The 15284-nt window shown below is 40.9% G+C and overlaps 1 protein-coding gene across 13 annotated transcripts in view; it reads right to left on the bottom strand.

The window, feature by feature from the left end:
- DLGAP1 (DLG associated protein 1) overlaps positions 1–14962 on the bottom strand; it is a gene marked incomplete at both ends in the record, with an annotated part of 320951 nt that extends 305989 nt beyond the window's left edge. For 5 of the 13 annotated variants that reach the window (XM_079717235.1, XM_079717237.1, XM_079717238.1 and 2 more), the window contains one exon: positions 9004–9096. In XM_079717235.1, the coding sequence (XP_079573361.1) occupies positions 9004–9096 (93 nt within the window). Of the gene's footprint in view, positions 1–8524; positions 8600–9003; positions 9097–13987 lie in introns of those variants that run through there. The other 8 variants (XM_079717236.1, XM_079717239.1, XM_079717240.1 and 5 more) reach the window with 4 other exon arrangements.
- Positions 14963–15284: the final 322 nt, after the last annotated feature.

Here is a 15284-nt window from a genome sequence, read left to right as displayed (position 1 = left end):
TTGGGACATAACCTTATGGTGTTTTAACAATGTTATAACTACAATCAGGTTGGCAGTCTCAAGGGATAAACTGTATCGTTTCTCATTGAAAAAAAGATAAGCACAACAGCTTTGAGTGATGGTTCTTTCACAGACTGAGATGTAATTTTCCAGTTATATGGAATAATATTGTTCTACTCCAATTTACATTATACATCTGACTTTGCAAATGAATCTCATATGTTACTTTCTAACATGGCCACTTTCCAAACTACACCTAATCACAGAGGTAGAATCTGTTTTTTAATTATAGTTAATCATTTAAAAAATTGTCATTAAAATAAATTCTCACTGAGAAACAGTTCGTCAGGAAAAGATCAGAGGGAATATTTACCAAGCAGAGGCAGCATGGTACGATGGGAAGTGAACAGATTGTGGAATCAGACAGATCAAGGTTTAAATCTCCATTCTGTCACTTACCAGCAGTATAATCTTGGGCAAGTTAATTACCTCCATTTTGTATAAAATGAAGGTATGAGCTGCTACCTTAGTAACTTTCAGAAATAGGGACAATATATGTTAAGCATAGGCCTATTGAAATTTCTCAGTAAATTATAGTCCTTCTTTTTCTCCCTTTTTTCTCCTTCATCATTGACTTATTATCATTGCCATAGTTCATTATCCCATGTAAGTACATCAAGCATGTGATGAAGACGGGGAAGTGTTCAGTATGGTGTACAGGCTGAGCACTGGCCTGGGGCTGAAAGGTCTGCCTGTTCGTAGAAAAGTCAGTCCCTCTCTCTGGGTCACAGCTGAGGAAAAGGAATGAAGGTGACATAGGAACTTGTCTGTTGGAGTCAAGAAGTGCTTTCATACTGTGAGCCAATCAGGAACTCTTGGCACCCATGCTCAGTTGTCGTTTTCAGGAAAGACAGGGCAGCTGGACTGCAGCCTGGGAGAGCTGCCAATTAAATTTACCAAGCCTGGGACAGTTAACTGACATCTTTTGGACTTCATCAGGGTCTTCTGATTTTTCTGACTTGTCAAGAGTTGGTTTATCAAGAGTGGATACAGATTCCCCTCCTCTGCCCCATCCTGGTCCCTCCCATCCCTGTGTCTCCTCCCCCCCACCAATCATTAAACTCTTCCTTAGCTAAGATCCGCTTAAGGTATGGGCAACAAATTTCAAACTGTGCTTTGGAAGGCCCTCCCCGGGAAACTTGGATGCAGGGCAGTGGATGGGAGGGTAGGGGATTTGGATTTGAATTCTCCTAGTCTTGCTTCAGTGTTAGTACTGCAGTCATCTCTTGGTATCCAGGGATGCTCAAGTCCCTTCTTTGAAATGGTGCAGTATTTGCATATAACCTATGCATATCTTCGTGTACTTTAAATCATCTCTAGATTACTTATAATACCTAATACAGTGTAAATGCTCTGAAAATAGGTGTAAATGCAATGGAAATGCTACGGAAATAGTTGCTGGCACAAGGCAAGTTCAAGCTTCCTTTTTGGAACTTTCTGAAATTTATTTATTTTTCTAATATTTTCCTTTTGCGGAACCCATGGATACAGAGTGGGGACTACTTTATGTTTAATATATTCTGCTTTATATGAACAAGGAGTTCCATGGTTAAAAATGTCAAAAGCACTGAGCTAACTGTCCTTTGAAGTTCTTTCCCATACTTGTGTTGACTGTGCGTGTTCAGTTCACAAAGAGGAAAGCCTTAACGAGATGTACTTTCTAGAAACCTTAGCAACAGACTAAACCAAAACCACATTAGACCCAGTGCCTGGAGTGGAAAAAGCAGGGAGCAGGGCTGGTGGCAGAACTTCTTGAGTAGACAGAACACCAAGATCAATGATGATCTCATGCTCCATGATTGAGGACCGCTAACAGGTGGGGTGAGAGGACCGAGGAAGACACCCACACCCCTCTCTACAACCGAAGAGCCAAGGGAATGCTGGTTAATCTCTCCAGGCCTCAGTTTCCTCAGCTGTAAACATGGTTTTGGGACAGTTTCCAAATTATATTATATAATTATATAATTCCAAATTATATAATAAAATAGCTAAGCCCAATTCTCCTTTGCTCAGTAAGGTGTGGAGGAAGGGAAGGAGTATAATTAATGTCATGTGTCTGATTTCTAAGGGTCATTTCAATGAGGTCAGGGAAGGCTGGTATTATGGCCTTGCCTAGCTGAGTGCAGTCTTCCAGGGAGTTCCGTGACACCACCCTGGGAGATGTGGGGGTGCTGATGATGGGTGACATAGGAGACAGAGCAAAGACAGGCCAGACAGTGAAACTCTCCATAAGCAAGGCCAGTTTGGAGGAGGAACGTGGAAGTAGTTTCACATTTCCTATCACAGAATAGCCATAGGAATTGGTCACCTAGATTTACCAATAGAATCTAAGAAAAAGCTGTTGGCTTTGGGATTTTTTTTTTTAAAGCAGCGTGAAAGTCAAAATAAATGTTTTTAAAGAAGCAGGAAAGCTCACATGAGACATTTTTGATTGATTGTTCAGTTCATGAAATCAGCTGGCATGAAATAAAATGTTTCTTTTTCTGGGCAGTGATTGCCTAAGTCAAATATGGCAAAGGGACCCACACAATAATTGTTGGCCTGTAGATCGGATTTTTCAAAGCGTCACCGCACAGCCCTCATAGAGAGTTCTTGTTTCTAGTCGATTTGTTCACCTCCTTTGTGAAAGCCTTAGAGAGAAGGCAGCAAGCAGGAAAATCAGCTATTTATAGGCGTTTTTGACTAAAAGTGTCTGCTCAGCGTGCCATGAAATACTTCCAAGAGGTGGGAGAACAGGAAACAATCTCAAATCAACGAGAAGCCTGGAGGAGTGTGATGGGGGGAAGATTTTACAGGGGAATCATTTTCAGAAAGCTCAGGTTCATTTGCAAACAAATGACAGTTACTTGCACTGACACCCCCTGAGTTACCGAAAAGCCAGCTGAACTTCTACTAGTTAGGAGAGAAGAAGAAGAAGAAAAAAAGATGAATTATCCAAGGATTACAAGTAGTCGGGATCCTTTAAGGGACTTAAAAGGGGCGTCCCTCTGTATGTATTTACTTCTGGGGCTGCGAGTCAGACTGATGCCTGTAGTACAACCTGGGCCAGCAGGTGGCCTGTGATGGAGCTGGCATCTGAGAATGAACAGGAGTGATCAGGGACTTTAGACACGAGCAAAAAAGAGTGATGGACAAGGACCTATTGTTATCTGCCAGCAACGGTGGAAGAACTCCCACGCATTGAAGCTACCTTGGTAGAAACACTCAACAGAGACCCAAGAAAGGAGGTGAGCGGATAGAGTCCCCTTGTACACAAGCCCCATAGCTGTTGCTCTTAATTAGACTTGCCCTGTGGACTTACCAAAGCTGCCTGGAATAAGGCAGCAGGTCTTGACAGACTTAAGATCTGAAAACAAAAGCAGGTTTTGTCTAAACACACACGAAAGCTTGAGGAGGCCAGAAAAATTGTGTTCCATTAGCAAATATCGAGCCATGGGGGAAACCTGACCCACAGAAACTGAGCTATCAAAAGACTGACCCCTTGTGATCTTTTCATCTGCAGACAAAAGCTTTATGTGTTTAGTTGGCACATGGGGTGAGGAAGCCTTAAATCTACATTGTGATGAAGACTTGTCATCCGACATGGGGAGACTGCTTTCCTTTCCCAGAATCGGATATGTTCAGGCTAACCTTGGTGTAACGAAAGTTCGACCAAGCAAAATGTAACAGAAAAAGTGGTATATGAAACACGGGAAGAAGCAGTGAAGCATGCTAACATGTGAGGATTTGTAAACTCAAAACATTTCACATTATAGTTTTTACTTCTTTCCCAAATTTGAAATGAAATATTTTTCTGAGACCTTAACAAACACAAGGGTCATATCATTATGCCCATTTTGCAGATATAGAAATGGAAGTACTAAGTAGAGGGAGCCCAGGGTCATGTGGGAGGTCAGTAGTGATAGTAAAGCCAATGTTTTCATCTGTTAGACTCTACTGCCCCCTTCAGTAAATACAATTATGAATCTAGTCTGATAGTTCCCTAGCATCAGGTTCATGTATGGTCCTTAGATTGATCTCTGTACTGGACTCATCCCAGATCTACAGAATCAGAATCTCTTGGATCGATGCCATAAATCCTCATTTTATAGACACCGTCAAGGTGGTTCTTGCACACACAAAGTTAAGGAACTATTGCCCTAAATATGCAATATCAGAGCAAGTGGCCACGTACATATATGACTACACATGCAGACAAATGTAGTATCATTGTGCTCATTTTTACCCACATGGATGCCACTATATAACGTTTTATACAGCATTTTCAACTTTAGAGCTAGATCTTCTATTTTCTCACTTTTGAATTTCAAAAGCAATGACCAAGAGATCAACCTGTAGCCCTTGATGTCTCCTATGCATTATTTGTTTCACATTTTCTAGACTTACCCTGATTTAATATATTTGTTCCCATTATCCCAATATAGCATGTCCTATGTGTCACATATTACACACACACACACACATATTGCTTTGAAAAATATGGTTACAGCTATGTTAATAATTTTTATCCTAGGAAAGTGAGGTAAGAGGTGAGAGGAGCTGGCTGCCAAGATAGTGGAAGATGCCAGAAAGAAGCATGTCATCCTCACAGTCCAGTCCCAGGGCTCTGAGTGTAATGCCTAGAGATTACACACCCGAACTTGGAGCAGTTCTGCTCACTTTGTCCTCCGTTGGTACAGGGTTTCCTCATAATAAAACCATTGGGAGGCAGGAGGGATCGACAGGGATAACAGGAGAAACACACCCATTTCTTTTACTTAGAAGTTAAAAATCGTACCCTGCCATTTGTAACCCCAGAATTACGAACTTCAGGTCATTATTTAGTTAACAACTGTCTTCATCTCTTGTGAACCTTTTAAACCAAAACCATGCTTCAAATCTCATTTTCAGATCCGTTCTTTGCCTCCTTGTACCTTGACCCCACTGCCTTAAATGGATGGAGTAAGAAAGGATGAGTCAGTCTTTGAAAAGAGCCTTAAAAGTTTTCATAGATGTGGAAGACATAGTCGGAAAAAGAACAGGGCTGTAGCTGGGCAGTTAGTGTGCTAGTCTCAGCCTGCTACTGATGAGATGACTCATCTTTGTCAGTCAAGGTATTTCCTTAGGGTTTATTTTTCCCACTTTTAGAGAGAGTAGGTTGGACTAAATAATCTCAAACAATTGTTCTGTAAGGGGATTATTAGGTGAGAAATAGGTAGGTGGAAAGATGCTACGCCCACCTTCAAGGGAAGAGTTTGTGAATGAGAAGGTATAGCGGATGGCCTTGCAATGAGGAGGCTCAGGAACGCTAAAACCATCATTTTTCTGAAAAACAGAAAATAAAGCCTGCCTGCTTCTTTAGTTACACACCTTAAAGTTTTAGAGACTTGGAGAGTAAAATCAGCCAGGAGGTTGACAATCCTGCAAGTATATAATTAACAGTGGTTAAAAAAAATGAGAGGAACAGAAGTCATTTCCTTTCATTGTTGTTGGATGTCTCTTTGTATGAAAGGGATTTATCCTTACACTAAGGAAGCAGGACCCCCCTAGCTGGTTTATACTAGTGGTCTGAGATTTAAAATAATCACTTTAAAAGCAAGCAAGGTGTTTTTTTAGCAGGATCTATGAAAAGTCTGTTTCCCCACTTTATAGTCATTCTTCTTTCGTGGGCTTTGTGAAATGGTACGATTGAAATAGATCTTACGTCATGAATCCGAGATCAAAGAAAGCATAAGTATAAATGCATATTTTAGAAGTATGGGTACAGGAATGCCTATGCAGATGTAACGTGTATATATGGACCTAGACACATGCGTACAACATACAGTAACTCTACACTCCACATAACTCTGCTTCCTAGACAGCTCTGTGATAGCACAAGCCTGAATTTTGTAGGAAGTTTCCAAATTCTGGGAGAACAAGTAGAAGCTCCAACTGATAGAGAAGAGTGGCAATGTACAAGAAAGAAAAGGTATACTTACCTAGAAAGCCCATTTTGTGAGTGTAATTAGAAGTCTATTTTAGAAATGGAAACAAGGCAGGGAATATTGCTAACCTTTAACAGATGGAAAAAAACAATTTTTTTTTTTTTTTACAAGATAATCGTTTATATTCTTAAACTTAAAAGATCAGAGACCCAGAAGAGGTCATTCCTTGGTCATATGAGTGTTCCCCAAGAAATAAAAGTGTTAAACAAAAGAAGTAAGAAATTGGTCACGGCAAATGAAGGAATGAGCTGGTGGGCATCTCCTTACACTCTATTCCCTCCTTTACCTTTGCTAATTGTTTAAGAGTAATTAGCTCTTTATCTTTACCTTTTAGTTACAAACAGGATTGGGCTGAAGGAGAATAAATCATTCACTGAAAAAAAATTAAAGCCCCCCCCCCCTTACTGTTGTTTCTGTCCAAGAATTTATTAAAACACTTAAATATGCATTTACAAAAATTGAGTAAAACGATTTTTCCCTGTGTCCTAATGTGTTCCAAATGGCAGTTACTAGGGACACAGCCTGATGGTTGGGGATGAGGCAAGATGGTTTTGAGAAGCAGATAAGTGAACCGTTGATGTGAAGTCCCGAATGCATGTTAATTTTGTCCAACAGGAAAACTTATGGATTCAAAACTTCAAATGAGTAACATAAATCATAGTAAGGTCTTATAACTCCTTATGGATTTCAGTAATAGTAACCTGATCTGACCTGAAAAGGCCAAGTTTTTTTTTCTCTACCAAGCTATCCTGGCAAATGACAGAAAAAAATCTGACTGTTCAGAGGTACTAACTACAGTTTGAACCATATGAAGTTTCTGATTTCAGCTGTTTGGAACAATAAAGATGGAATTTTCCCATGATTCAACTCACCAATGAGCACAGTAATCCCCCAAGAGAGGTTGTTGCTTTTGAACCTAAAACTAAAATGGTAAAAAAAACCTAGTCTAACCACTGAGTCAAAGCCTGCTGGCCATACTGCATATATATTTTAGTGACCCCTATAAAACCATAAGCAAAAAACCAATGTGTTCTACCATTCACACATCACTGTTTGTGTTAGGTCATGTAAAGGCATGATCTCAAATGGACCAGAGATTATGGATGAATGCTTCTTTACTGAATGGTAAATATTTACCCTGGGCTCTTGTATTTAATTTTCTACCAAGCAAACTGTCCTCTAAGGAGAATGGAGAAAGAGGAGATAAAGTCCACTGGCCACTAAGCGATCCAAAGCTGGTTTTTCTTTCTTGCTCTGTGCTAAGCAATGCTCTACCTTCCATTAGTAGACTGGACTCTGTGGGATCTGAAAGTCTGTGCCATGAAACCTTTGACTGTGGCTAACCAAGCACTTTTGGTATAGCTGAAAATGTCTTTAGCATGATGAAACTGCAGACCAAGAATAATAAAGTTTAACAACTTTTAGGAAAGATTTTTGATCTTTCTTTTACTACCACTGACTCTTTCTGGACCCCTGCTTTCTCAGAATATTTTGCCAATTGTCTCCCCTGCCCAATACTGGGATATGAGTAACAGAGAGAATTATAGAGAATCAGAGAGAGAATTACCAGAATCACCGATTCTACATTCAAAGTAGGATCAGGTAGAAGTAACCTCATTTTTCTATCAAGAAAGAGGGCCATCTCTACTAAGATCAGGGAAAAAATAGGGAGAAGATTGTACAAGCCAAATAGGAAATATATTCAAGAATCTTGACACTTTTTGCTGGATTATTAAGGCAATTTAAATTGAAAATAAAATCGTTAATGTGGTTAACTTTTTTTTTTTTTAAAAAGGCAGCAAGGAAACATCACAGTAACCAAAGTCACTAGCAGAACTGCTCAGTACTGTCACACATTTCACATAAAGTAGTTTTTTTTAAACTGACTTAACATAATTTAAATTGTTCTAAAATAAGAGGAAGGAAAACCTCAGCTGGGGAAAGAAAACCCCACTGGGCAAAGGCTGACATAATCTTGAACAAAATTTTGAAAAACAGTTGTACCTGCATTGAAAAAATAACTCTGGGTTCATGCTTGTTATGAATGATTCTTCAGTGACCTTTTGTGGAGTCTTATTTAACCAACAGGGAAAAAAAGCCACAAGAAAATCCACAAAAACCCCAACCATCCAGAAATTTTACTTTTGCAAAGGAACAGTAAGCATTCAGGATTCTTGTCATGGAAAACAATGGATCACATTTCAACCATTAAGACGCACAATGTCCTCTCATGGCATCTAGCACCTTAGATCCTCTGTCAATTAAAGATTTTATGCAGCCTCTTGCAGACACAGATACCTGTGTAGGTATCTGATGTCTCTACCTGTTTTCTTATCATCTGTACACACATCAGATTTTAGCCCTTTCAGTTGTGCTAGCCATTATTTAGAGAAAAAATAAAGTAACAAAAACTCTCCCCCCCCCAAAAAAAAACCTCCCACCTAAACAAACAACACACTATCACCAAATACAAAGTAATAAAAGAGTTGTACTCAAACCTGGTCAGTCCTTCCATTTCTTGAAACTTGCACACAAACTGAAGAAACCCACTCAGCCTTAAAAAGGTCGATCATTTTGCTCTCCTAAAATTTCATCTCTGAGGGTGCTTGCTTTCTTGTCCGTCTTGTGCGCGCGCTCTCTCTCTCCCTCTCTCTCCCTCTCTCTCTGTGTCTCTCTCTCTCTCTCTCTACTTTTACCGAAGAGCTTTGTTTCCCTTTTCCTGTGTCTGCTGCTGGATGAATGCAAAATACATGGATTTGAAGGGATTTTTTTTTTTTTAAGGCTAACAGTTGGAAATCTAAAATCTTGCTCTTCTGAATAGCTTATTATGCCAGTCACTCAACACTCATTTTACATAAAGAGGCATATACAAAACCAAGAATCCTGCTTTCTTAAAGCGAAAACAAATCAACAACCAAAACTCCCTTTACTCCTTTGACCCCCTTCCTATTTTATTTATTTAACGATTAGCACTTACCCTGAGATGTGCCATAAATGCTCTATTCCAAATATACAAAAGCCAACCACATCTCAACTGAGAATTAAACAGTTTTAATGTCTTCAAATCCATGTCTCTGCTCCAAATCCTGATACAGACAGTCACTGGCAGCCGTACAGTAGTTCTAAACAGCAGACATCTGATTCTTGACATTTAAAAATAACAATATTGGAAAAAAAAGGGAGTCTTTTTAAAATTAACTACAAACAGCTTGTGAGGAAGCACATCTCACCAATTGACTGTATTAACTGGAACTTGCAATGATTTTAAGCTACAGTATTTTATTTTTAAATCAATGTCAGACGGAGACCCAATATCTACAGACCTCTCATTTTCTATATAATCGTGGCAATGGCCTAAGTTAAATGATCTCTAAGTGATAATTCTACAAAGAGCAGATTAGAACTTTTTAGTATTTAGAATTCCATTATTGGTGAATATTAACCTATGCTCAGTCAAATTAAATTAAAGGGACATTCCAGCCATTCCATTGCTCATCTGAGATGGGTCACATTTCACGGACATGCATTCTTAACTGTGTGCACCCAGAGGAGGTCAAATGAATGCATACATTTGCTACAGAATAAAACAAATATTTAAATGAAAAAAATGCATTTATTTCTATTTCTGAAGCACATTATAGACTCAGATCCACAGTCAAGTTTTAGCTCTCCCAATGACTATCCATGAGTTCTTGGACAAATGATTTCATCTTTTGTGCCTCAGTTTTGTCATCCATAAAATTGGAGTAAATAGTAATACTAATTTTACAAAGGTGTTTTGGGTACTAAATGAGCTGTTGTATGATTTCTGGAACATAATAGGTATATAGTATATGTCACTTACTCCCTCTGTTTTATATTTGGAATGGGTAGGGATCAGGCAAGTAAATGGAGAAATCCAGGCTTTGAAGGCAGACAAATCAGGTTTGACTCTCTGTGTTGCCATGTACTAGCGGCGTATCCTTGGGCAAGTGACTTAATCTAATTTACTAAATCTCAGTTTCTTCAACTATAAAATACCTCACAGAGTTTCAGAGAGCAAATTAGATAACATTGGAAAAGCATCTACTTTAAGCATGTATTAAATGGTAGCTCCAGGCTTTACAACTCTTGAAAATGGCTCTAATTAGTGCTCTGCATATGTAACTTAGGAGTTTGAAGATGTGGACTGAGATCCCAGGCCTTCTTGACCAAGTGCCTTACTTTATAGTAGAAGAAGGAGACCCGGAGAGCTGAAATGATGGTTCTAAGCCCTATCATTAGTGAGTGATCACCAACTACCACCAGTTAGCGGCAAATAGGAACAAAAACATAGACCCTCTTATTTAAAGTTCAATGCTTTGTCCACTAGACTTTGTGACATTGAAATCAAACACATTTGTACATCCAGTTTCAATATTAGTTGATAATTAAAGCAATACAACTGGAAAAAAAAAAAAGAACCTATTTGTTCCCGAATTTCCTTCTAAGAATGAGCTTATAAATGAAATTATTCTATAGGAGCTGACAGGGACTGGCTAAACCTATCTTCCTAAGGGGAGCTTCTGCAGGACATAGATTCTCCCTTCCCTATAAAGCAAGAAGAGAGCTGGAAGGACGTCCAGTTCTTAGGAGTTTCCCATCTCCTCTCTCCCCTTGTGAATGTCCAGCTTCTTCTTCCCTTTCTTTATATGAGCTCTTCATCTCAGCACACTGGTTGGGAAGAACACACTGCTCTACATTTAGTTTATTTATTAAACATACTATGTCCCCACTTTGAAATATAGGATTTTTTTTTTCAGTTTGAAAGTCTTGCACAGAATAGGTGCTCAATAAATGTCAATGTTTGCTAAAGAAGACATGACTTGGAGTTCACTGCTAAAGAAGATATGACTTGGAGCTCAGTTTATATTTCAAGTGTTGAACTAGCTTGTCTTAGAGTTAATTATTGCTCAATGAAGAACAGAAAATATTACATATTTTTCAGTCTTTCAATAAGTCCGGAATTAAAGACAAAGGTGCTTCTGGTACCAAGTCAGATTAGCTATTACTCTCGGGAGGAAGGGAAGGAAATGGGATTGAGGAGGGTACCTGTGTGATCCATTGTAATTAATGTTTTATTTCTCTAGCTGGGTGATATATAAATGGGTATTTATTTTTTTCTTGATATCTTTCTGTAAGCCTCAAATATTTCATTAAAAAAAACTAGCTTAAGTGGGAAGCAGCCTCATAGCACAGGGAGATCAGCTTGGTGCTTTGTGATCACCTAGAGGGGTGGGATAGGGAGGTGGGAGGGAGACACAAGAGAGAGGGGATATGGGGATATATGTATACGTATAGCTGATTTACTTTGTTATACATCAGAAACTAACACAACATTGTAAAGCAATTATACTCCAATAAAGATGTTAAAAAAAACACTAGCTTAAAAGAAGGCAAACAATTTGAAAATAGAATTTCCAAATCTTTATGAGATCCAATAATGCTACTATACTAAATCCCATACTTAAATCTTCAAGTTTTCATTCTTATTTTACTGAAGAACTTGAATAATAATATGTTTACTTTAAAGATTTGTTTTCCTCCTTGCTCACCATTTCATGTCCTTGATTCTGGAGTTGTGCTGGGGTGTTTTGGAAAGAGCTATTTTGCATCAGATAGATCTAAGTCTAAATCTCAGTTCTACAACTTACTGGCCACATAGCATTACGTCACTTGATATTTCTAAGCCTCGGTTTCCTCTCTTGCAAAAACTGAGTTATTATCTGTAGCTCTCAGGACTATTATGAGGATTAAATGAAATAACAAGTGTGAAAATGTTTGCTACAGTATCTGGTACATAGTAGATTTTCAGTTAATATCATTTGCCTTCTTCCTTTCCTTATCCTTCCACTTTTCACCACTACTTGAGCTTTTAACTTCAAAAAGGTTATAAAAAGGAAAGGCAAATGAACTTAAGGTAGGAAGCAGGCAATTATGCTAGTATCATGAAAGCATTTTGTTACTAACAAAGGCTGGTCCTAGATCCATGTACAGTATCCTTTTAAATTAGATATTTCTTATCTAATCTCATCACTACTTATTAAAGTTCAAGTTTTTCTAAAAATTGAATTTGTTTTGTTTTTGCCGCTAGTCACAAAGCCTTCATAGACAAAAATGTATCCTAGGTTTTCTATCTCATTACACATCCTTTCTTCAAGACAGATATTTTATCAAAATACTTTATTCTCAATAGTGGATGAGATTTATGTGCTTAAAGAATTGCTAAAGCTTTCAGTTGTAACCCTTGTAATGGTCTTTTCTATAAGTTAAGAGACTTGGGTTCTGGTCCTACCTCTGCCACATACTAACAGTATGACCCACTAGGCCTTTACCTTTCTTTGAGTCTAGTTTTTTACATGTTAAATGAATGAAGAGGTTAGATTAGATGATCCCTTTAGCTCTAAAATTCTGTTAGTGGTTCTTGATGACTTAATTAACACATGTAACAACCTTATAGTAAATTAAACGATGCCACCTTCAGTAGGAAATACTATGTTGTTTGTGAAAACTATCCACACAATAGTGGCCTCTTCTGAACTCTGGGAATGGGCTCTGGCACTGTCCTTGTCCAGTGACTGCCATTGACTGTCCAGTGACTGGAATATTTTCAGGGCTTGGTGGAGGCATTCCCAAGAGAGTCAGCTTTGTCAGAAGAAATCCAAAGAGAGCAAGATGAATGTCTTGGTGGAAGACTTTTTTCCTTGCATTTATTCTTATGAGTGGGAAATGATTATGTTATGATTTTATAGTTCAGTAAAACCTTTTTTAAAAAGATGAGGATAGGGCTTCCCTGGTGGCGCAGTGGTTGAGAGTCCGCCTGCCGATGCAGGGGACTCGGGTTCGTGCCCCGGTCCGGGAGGATCCCACATGCCGCGGAGCGGCTGGGCCCGTGAGCCATGGCCGCTGAGCCTGCGTGTCCGGAGCCTGTGCTCCACGACGGGAGAGGCCACAACGGTGAGAGGCCCGCGTACCCCCAAAAAAAAAAAAAAAAAAAAAAAAGATGAGGATAGCAAGGGAGGGCAGAGAAAGACACTTTGAAAAGGAAAAATATGAGGATCCCTCTTATGGAAGGTTGTGTCTTGGGAAAAATGACAATACTAGAAGGAGGAGGTAGGGAAGAAAAAGACTCTTCCCCAATATTATTATCCAGGTGAAATCTGTTTTAAGTGGATTGGAGGGCAGTAGGAAAAATAGGAGACCGTGGAAGGGGAGGAGTGGCCTTGGGTCTGTACGTGTACGGGATTTACATTCTGACACTAATTGTATTTTATTGTGCAGATGCTTCCCCTTCTTTTCCTCCTCTTCTCTGTTGTCCTGAGTCTCTGGAGCTGTGCCTGTCAGGTCCCCAAACTGGCTCCATCTCCACCTCCTCAGGGCATAGGGCATCACCCCGACTCCCTGTGCTCTGGGGGATGGGAACTTGGGTGGGAGTGTGATTAGTGTTGGTGGTGGTATGAAAATTTCAATGGTAAAGATGTAGATTGATTTTTCCAAACTAATAGCTTCAGGCAGAATTTAAAATAATAATAATAATTTAAAAAATGAATAGATCTAATTAAACTCTTTCCAGAATTCCAAAGATCATTGTTGACTTTTGTAAAAAGGTGGATTTATTTTAAAATTCTGTGTAAACGCCCCTTTTCTCTCCTCCCTATCCCACGATCCTTCAGACAAAAGAGGAACACAAAACATTACTAACTCCTTGCCTTTAGGTAGGCGTGCTTTTCAAAGCACTTTTATATCTAGTATCTCAAGATAACTGGATGAGGTTGCTAGCAGGCTTGTTTCCTGATAGGAGCCCTCAGCCCCAGAAATGCTAAGTAATTCGCTCAGGTTCATATAGGCAATTCATAGTAGAGCCAAGACTAGGACCCAGGAGGAAATACCACACAATCAGCAGGTACAACATCTAAGCATCCATCCCTCCACGTAAATGGTACCTGAAGGTACTGGCAGGAACGTTCCTGTTGACACGACTCTGACTTCACCAAGGCCTGGTCCATGTTAACCGAGGCTTTCTGGTAAACCTCTCGGGCTCGACTCACGGTCAGCGTGGAGGACCAGGCGCTCTTCTTCAGCAGCGGCGCGTCTAGGGTGACAGGCAGGTTGGCACAGGTGGAGCACTTGACATCGTTATTACTCCGGGAGGCCTTCACAGCCTGCTCGCTGATGGTGTTGTAGGCCTCCATGAAGTACTGTGAGGCCGAGCGGTCGGGGCACCGGCCCATGGTCATCACGCCCGAGGGGGTGTGGTAGATGCACATGTCGCCGTCGAGGTTGTCTTCGGAGCTCCACCAGCCCGGGGAAGCGTTGGTGCGGGGCTTGGGCTCGGGGCGGCGCTCCTTGCTCTTGCTGCGCTTGCCGTACCTCACGCTCTGCGTCTCGTCGGGGCTGGCCTTGCCCCCGTTGACGCTGCCCTTGGACGGCCCCTCCAGGGAGTGCGATTTGGTGAAGAGTTTCTGGACCGAGTGGACCAGGTGGCGGATGCGGCCGGGGCTGTCGCTGCGGTGCTCCACGGCCGTGCGCTTGTACTGCAGTGTGTGGTAGCCATCCCTGTTGAGAGGCAGCTGCCTCTCAAACTGGTCCAGAAGGTTGGCGGGGATGCGGTTGGCCTTGGTGGCCAGGGTGCGAGGCACCAGGGCGCACTCGTCCTTCAGCTCCTGATGCGAGGTGTAGTGCCGGCGCGGGAAGGTGCTGCTGGCCAGCGGGTCGCTGAAGGGGCCCACGCACTCGGCCTGGAAGGAGGTACGCTGAGTGTAGTAGGGGTGGTCGGCCGGGTGGTGCTCCACCGGGCTCAGCAGGTATGGCTTGCGGTCTGCGTGGTGCGACAGCGAGTCACAGGCCGAATCGCAGGTGACTCCGTGGTGATGGCTGCGGCTGCCCGATAACCCTTTCATTGCTGATGGGGCGCAACCACGGGGGTCATGGACACCCGGTGGTTAGGTTCCAGACCCGTCTCCCACAAGGACCTGGGGGAATGAAGGAGAGGGGGACCATGGTTAACGCTTCACTTGGTCAATAGATATTGCTCTCTTTCCACGTGGGTCTGCTGCTGAGTTGGTTTTCTGGCAGAACTCATGACTCTCCCTAAAAGCAGCTTTAATGCATTGTTGGAAAAGCCCTGTTACCTCTGTAGGCCAGGAAAGCCCATGCCAATTCTATAGGAGAGACAGTAGGGGTGAAAGCTAGTAAACCCGGAAAAGAACGTATAAAAATGCTAAACTGTTTTTAAATGAC

The sequence above is a fragment of the Hyperoodon ampullatus genome, assembly GCF_949752795.1.
Source record: "Hyperoodon ampullatus genome assembly, chromosome: 13".
Classification (NCBI taxonomy): Eukaryota; Metazoa; Chordata; class Mammalia; order Artiodactyla; family Ziphiidae; genus Hyperoodon; species Hyperoodon ampullatus.
This window is presented reverse-complemented; position numbering and strand designations above follow the sequence as displayed.